The 7,569-nt window shown below is 30.0% G+C and overlaps 1 protein-coding gene across 1 annotated transcript in view; it reads right to left on the bottom strand.

Annotated features, from left to right (window-relative positions):
• The window catches only part of LOC106476741 (cytoplasmic dynein 2 heavy chain 1-like), a 13,641-nt gene that overhangs the window by 4,210 nt on the left and 1,862 nt on the right, over window positions 1–7,569 (bottom strand). Inside the window, exons 2-5 of the mRNA XM_013937373.2 lie at window positions 5,718–5,836; window positions 5,335–5,517; window positions 1,771–1,994; window positions 780–898 (exon numbers count right to left, since the gene is read on the bottom strand). Coding sequence (XP_013792827.2) covers window positions 780–898; window positions 1,771–1,994; window positions 5,335–5,517; window positions 5,718–5,836 — 645 coding nt within the window. The remainder of the gene's footprint in view (window positions 1–779; window positions 899–1,770; window positions 1,995–5,334; window positions 5,518–5,717; window positions 5,837–7,569) is intronic.

The following is a 7,569-nucleotide window of genomic DNA, read 5'->3' on the forward strand; positions in this document are numbered from 1 at the left end:
AACTACTGTTACTTGTATCTATATTATAACCAGTTATCTAACATCTCAACTCAGTACAACTACTGTTACTTGTATCTATATTATAACCAGTTATCTAACATCTCAACTCAGTACAATTACTGTTACTTGTATCTATATTATAACCAGTTATCTAACATCTCAACTCCGTACAACAACTGTTACTTGTATCTATATATTAGCCAGTTATTCAACATCTCAACTCAGTACAACTACTGTTACTTGTATCTATATTATAACCAGTTTTCTAGCATCTCAACTCAGTACAACTGCTGTTACTTTTATCTATATTATAACCAGTCATCTAACATCTCAACTCAGTACAACTACTGTATCTGTATTATAACCAGTTATACAACATCTCAACTCACTACAACAACTGTTACTTGTATCTATATTATAATGAGTCTTCTAACATCTCAACTCAGTACAACTACTGTTACTTGTATCTATATTATAACCAGTTATCTAACATCTCAACTCAGTACAACTACTGTTACTTGTATCTATATTATAACCAGTTATTTAACATCTCAACTCAGTACAACTACTGTTACTTGTATCTATATTATAACCAGTTATTTAACATCTCAACTCAGTACAACTACTGTTACTTGTATCTATATTATTACCAGTTTTCTAACAACTCAACTCAGTTACTGTTACTCAACTCATACTGTTCTCAGTACTTATTTGTTTTAAACCTCTCTTTCAAAGCTGAAATCAATTTTTATGATTACCTAATGTATAAACAAACTAACCTTTCTCATCATCAGATAAATTTGTTTTTGTCTCCTGAAGAAGTCTTCCACATCCTTGAAGCACCGTCTTTAGTGCTCGAAGCCCCCAGTCGTAGTGTTGTTGTGGGGTAAGAAGCTCCCTAAAAAATATGTTACCACACAGCATGTAAAACAATGAAATATGTTACCATACAGCATGTAAAACAATGAAATGTGTTACCATACAGCATGTAAAACAATGAAATGTGTTACCATACAGCATGTAAAACAATGAAATGTGTTACCATACAGCATGTAAAACAATGAAATGTGTTACCATACAGCATGTAAAACAATGAAATGTTACCATACAGCATGTAAAACAATGAAATATGTTACCATACAGCATGTAAAACAATGAAATATGTTACCATACAGCATGTGAAACAATGAAATGTTACCATACAGCATGTGAAACAATGAAATATGTTACCACACAGCATGTAAAACAATGAAATATGTTACCACACAGCATGTAAAACAATGAAATATGTTACCACACAGCATGTAAAACAATGAAATATGTTACCATACAGCATGTGAAACAATGAAATATGTTACCATACAGCATGTGAAACAATGAAATATATTACCATACAGCATGTAAAACAATGAAATATGTTACCATACAGCATGTAAAACTATGAAATATGTTACCATACAGCATGTAAAACAATGAAATATGTTACCATACAGCATATAAAATAATAATAATAATGTAAGTAGTGAATATGAATTAATTACTCATTAGTGGATATATAAAAGTAATAGCTATATTCTGTTGTAAAATATAATGATAATAATAAAACTTTCTATTTTCAATAAAATAGAAGAAAGTTATATCCATTACCTTAACTTAGTTTACTATGTCACCAAATGAGAATAAGAATTATTATAGTTAAGATACTAGTTTTAGAACGATTTTATCTTGAGTGAAGGTTAATTTGTATAAACACATAACAGAATAAAATACTTTGCCAAAGTGAAGATGGCCACAAGTTTTGGCCCAAGACTTTTAGAAGACTTGAAGCCTTCAGCAAAAAGTAAAACTTCAGCAATCAGTTCGTTGTCTGGCCGAGACATCGCTACGGGACGAAACAGTTGCTTGAGATTATCTGGCAGCTTTTGTCGTCCTCCATATCCCTTGCCAGCAGGATTCAACGTGATGAAGATTCCTGAATTTGGATCTATATCCACCTGAATATTTAATATACAAACAGTCAATAAAAACTTCATCTTACTATTGTAAAACTCTGCATTTAAAAGACCTAGATTAGAACATGAAGTTTTTCCTTGATTAATCTAACTTATACTGAAAGCTTAACATTTCTCAGTTAAGCACAAATATATGAAGGCAGACCTTTAGTTTACACATTTTACAGTAATTATTACAGTTTTAATTCAAATATTATTTACAGAGAGATGTATCCACCAATTGGTTGAGAGCTGCTGAATGAATGTTGTTTGTCTACAAAATATCACAAACTAGCAGTGTTACCGAGCATTGCCAGGGTTTTAGAAAAACAACTAGTTTCTCTGTATCCCCGTTCCAAATTTTGATAGTAAAAAATATTTTGTGAATTTATAAAAAAAAACCTTAGGTTTAATTTTTGAAAATAAACTACAAACTTCTTTTAAAATTAAGACTTCCTTATGAACGATTTTATTGTTTTTTCTTCACTGGCAAGGATAAATAGGCCCTTATGGAGATTATTGAGGTAATTATATACATGTATGAGTACCCGTTGTGGTGAACAGGATAAGCCTAACTCTATTCCCCCATCATCCCTCCTTAAATATTCAAATTTCAAACATAAATATGTATTAATATCATGTTCAATTTGCTCTCATGTAAATTTAATACATTTTTATGAATGTGATACCGTATTCACATTGATCATGATGTATGAAATATACTACAAACAAAATGCAATATTGTACTTCATAATGTATTAAAAGAAAAAACATCCACTTCCCGGTATCGAACCATCCCGAGAAAAAAACAGTAGAATAAAATACATTAGCTGACTTGATTTTATTCTCATTTTACACAATAAGTATTATAATGTAAGCCTTACTCTTTTCACGTAGTATATTTTAATTAAATTATTATGGTAAACAGCATAATTTTATTTTAATAGGTAAGGCCTACTGTTTGCTTTTTCACACACAACATGCTAATTCTGCAAACATTGCTTTTATGTGTAAGGTTAAATATATGATGTATTAGTAGATGTATAATTAATAAACTAGAACTAAATAGGCCTGTCTATACTAATGGTAATAATAAAATCCAGGTTCAACCCATCTTCCACCTTATGCAAGTGCTGTACCAGTTACGCTGACTTGAATTTACTCTTATTGTATACAATAAGTATTATAATTTAAGTCTTACTTATTTACTTATTCTATTTTATGGCAGAAGGCATAATTTTATTTTATAGGCTAGGCCTACTGTTTACTTTTTCACACACGACATTCTAATTTTTCATACATTTCTTTTGTGTATTAGGTTAATATATGACGTATTGGTAGATGTATAGTTAATGATCTATAACTAAATAGGCTTATAATGCTATATTCTAAATTAAATGTTAACTCAAACTTACCTAAAAAATGCCATTACAAAATTTGTGTAATGTATATGTTAACAATAAAATTACTGGTTCGGCTAGTACACAACAGACACGTATATATATCAACAAAAAATGCCATTTTGCGCTCCTTCGTGGAAAGGAAATATGACCAGCGCAGTGAACGTGGTAGAAAAACAAGCAAACAGAGAGACTTTGAGTTTCATATATAGATAACCTTGATCATCTTACCAAACAAAAGAAACTGTCACAATGACTGTTGATCAATGGGTGTAGAAACCCTGTACAAGCTGAAACCTATTTTCAATGCCTCACTCATAAAGAATTTATGATGTATAAGCTACATATAAACAACTAAATTTTACACTTAGATTAAATTTGGTTGAGATTCTAAGTAACCTTACACTTAGATCATCTCCCAAAATTTAAGTTTGGCTGAGATTTTAAGTAACCTTGCATATTGTAACTTACACTTAGATCATCTCCCAACACTTAAGTTTGGCTGAGATTCTAAGTAACCTTGCATACTGTAACTTACACTTAGATCATCTCCCAAAATTTAAGTTTGGCTGAGATTCTAAGTAACCTTGCATACTGTAACTTACACTTAGATCATCTCCCAAAATTTAAGTTTGGCTAAGATTTTAAGTGTAAGTTACAGTATGCAAGGTTACTTAGATCATCTCCCAAAATTTAAGTTTGACTGAGATTCTAAGTAACCTTGCATACTGTAACTTACACTTAGATCATCTCCCAAAATTTAAGTTTGACTGAGATTCTAAGTAACCTTGCATACTGTAACTTACACTTATATCATCTCCCAAAATTTAAGTTTGAGCCCTCTAATGCAAATCCTCTCATAAACTTATAGTTTTCTATCAATTAATATTATTTTAAGCCTAATTAGCACCTTAGAATTGTTTTAAATACAATTCAGATTTATTGTGCGAGACAAACATCATGATACAATTAATGATAAGTACAATAGAATCAATACAAAATACATATACGAATTGAGAAAATGGGTAGAAAAAATCAATAAAAACAAGACAAATTTAGAAGTTGTGTATAAAACTGATTAAAGTTACCACCCATGATAATTATACAAACAAATAACAGGACACAAATTCATGTTGCATAAAACTATTTAATAATATATAAAACAAGCTTATCAAGCATCAGCTCAACTTGAACACTTTTTTATTTTGTTTACGAAAAACTTCACAATTACTCCAGCTGTTGTAAAGCTAGCATCAGTTCAACCTTTTATGATTTTTTGTTTTATATAGCAGTTTATTCAAACATTATGAAATACTGATAGTAACAAATGCTGGTTCCAACTATGTTTTATCTTATATGCTGGGATTAGGCAAAAGGCCTTGTCGTCACTGGATTTGGCAGATATAGTATGGTTGACATATTATTGCACTCTTCTTTACTTTCACTCACAAGTTCTTACAAAGAAGTTATTATCACAAACAATACCAACTGTTAACTTATACATTTTGTTACAGGTATCCCTTTATTCAAATTTGTTAATAATTTTTGTAGTAATATATTAAGATGACGTAAAACGTTTGCAACTCTGTACTGTTATTTTTAAATATTTAGCTCTATCACTAGAAATTAATTAATTAATTAATTTTTCTGCCTAGTTATTAACTTTTATAATATTTAACATAATTAAAAATATACTATTGTTTATTCCTAAAAGATAAAATAAATAAAATATAAATATGGGTAAATCTTTTGATATCTCATTCGATTTTTTGTTCTATTTGGTTATTTGTCAAACACTTAGGTCTGAAATTTTAAAGGACCTTGTACTTGTACGTGAAAATTAACTACCAAATGCTCCATAATAGCCAATACTAATTACATAAAGAGTAGAGGTGATAATAAGACTAGTATTAAATATAAGAAGTTATTCCATTAAAAGTTACTTTTCTTCCTAACAGTTCAATCTCTGGAACCTTCTTCTTCAAAGCAGATTGGATGGTTTGTATTTGTACTGAAAGAGCTGAAAGCACGGCTTCTTCGAGTCGATTAAATTCATCAAAACATCCCCAAGCTCCACATTTCACCAGCCCCACAAAAATTCGATTCATGGATTTCACATCAATACCCTGCATATATTAAAAGGGATATTTTGAAGAAAACAGATTACAAATAAAACAAAAATATTCTCTAAAATAAACATTACTAGCTAGCTCTTACTTAACAAATGAAGTTTTAATAAATAAAGTATTAAAACATCATTCTAATTTCTCAAACCTAGAAATACATTATAAAAAAATTGCTGTTAAACATATAGTTGAATTCTTACCTCATCACAGTTAAAAACTAAAACCTGTCTTCCCACAAGCCCACCTAAAGCTTTTACAGACTCGGTCTTTCCTGTACCAGCAGGCCCATAAGGGTTTCCACCCATACCCATGTACATTCCTAAAAAAAAGCAAGTCAAATTAATTATTTGATAAACATTTATTTACATAAACAAAACAGTTATATACTAAAAACACAGAGTGAACTCTAAAATTCAAGTTTCCAGTTCTAAAGTAACAGGTTTTTCAAGTTAAATTATACTATGTTTATAAAGAAAACATAATTATATATTTACAAAAAGAAACATGGCAATATTAACCTGCTGCATTATAAAAACTAGTACACTTACATATGACAGAATTGACTGCTTAAAAATATAGTTACAAAGAAAGAGATGGCCACCATTGCTGCTAAAATGAAAATCTTATAATCCAAAGTACAGAATATTAATCAAATCAGTGACTTAGTTACAAACAAGGAATAAAACATGAGAGACAACACAGAAAAAAAATTTCATTACTTGTAACATAAAGTCTTTAACCAGGAGAGTTAGGAATAAAGGAATAAAACATGAGAGACAACACAGAAAAAAATGTCATTACTTGTAACATAAAGTCTTTAACCAGAAGAGTTAGGAATAAAGGAATAAAACATGAGACAACACAGAAAAAAATGTCATTACTTGTAACATAAAGTCTTTAACCAGGAGAGTTAGGAATAAAGGAATAAAACATGAGAGACAACACAGAAAAAAAATGTCATTACTTGTAACATAAAGTCTTTAACCAGGAGAGGTAGGCACTATGTACAAGTTTTTACCTGAAACAGGAGAGTTAGTCACTGTGTACAAGTTTTTACCTGAAACAGGAGAGTTAGGCACTGTGTACAAGTTTTTACCTGAAACAGGAGAGTTAGGCACTGTGTACAAGTTTTTACCTGAAACAGGAGAGTTAGGCACTGTGTACAAGTTTTTACCTGAAACAGGAGAGTTAGTCACTGTGTACAAGTTTTTACCTGAAACAGGAGAGTTAGGCACTGTGTACAAGTTTTTACCTGAAACAGGAGAGTTAGGCACTGTGTACAAGTTTTCAACCTGAACTAGGACAGCTACACAATGAGTACATGTTTTTACATGAACTAGAACAGCTAGGCAATGTGTACAAGTTTTTTACATAAACCAGGACAGTTAGGTACTGTGTAGAGTTTTTTACATGAACCAGAACATTTAGGTACTGCGTACAAGATTTTACATGAACCAGAACATTTAGGTACTGTGTACAAGATTTTACATGAACCAGAACATTTAGGTACTGTGTACAAGATTTTACAAGAACCAGGACAGTTGTGAATTGTGCAATACTCAAATTTTAACCTCAAGTGTAACTTTCCAGTTATGTACATTGGTTTAAATAACAATGTATATAATTTCATCAGTTGATATTTGTACTCTACATCAGTGATGTAACAACGTAAAACATTTTACTAATTGATATTTTTACTCTACATTAGTGATGTGACAATGGGACACATTTTATCAGTTGATATTTTTACTCTACATTAATGATGTAACAATGTAAAACATTTTATCAGTTGATATTTTTACTCTACATTAATGATGTAACAATGTAAAACATTTTATCAGTTGATATTTTTACTCTACATTAATGATGTAACAATGTGACACATTTTATCAGTTGATATTTTTACTCTACATTAATGATGTAACAATGTAAAACATTTTATCAGTTGATATTTTTACTCTACATTAATGATGTAACAATGTAAAACATTTTATCAGTTGATATTTTTACTCTACATTAATGATGTAACAATGTAAAACATTTTATCAGTTG

Source organism: Limulus polyphemus, unplaced genomic scaffold, assembly GCF_000517525.1.
Source record: "Limulus polyphemus unplaced genomic scaffold, Limulus_polyphemus-2.1.2 Scaffold11415, whole genome shotgun sequence".
Lineage (NCBI taxonomy): Eukaryota > Metazoa > Arthropoda > Merostomata > Xiphosura > Limulidae > Limulus > Limulus polyphemus.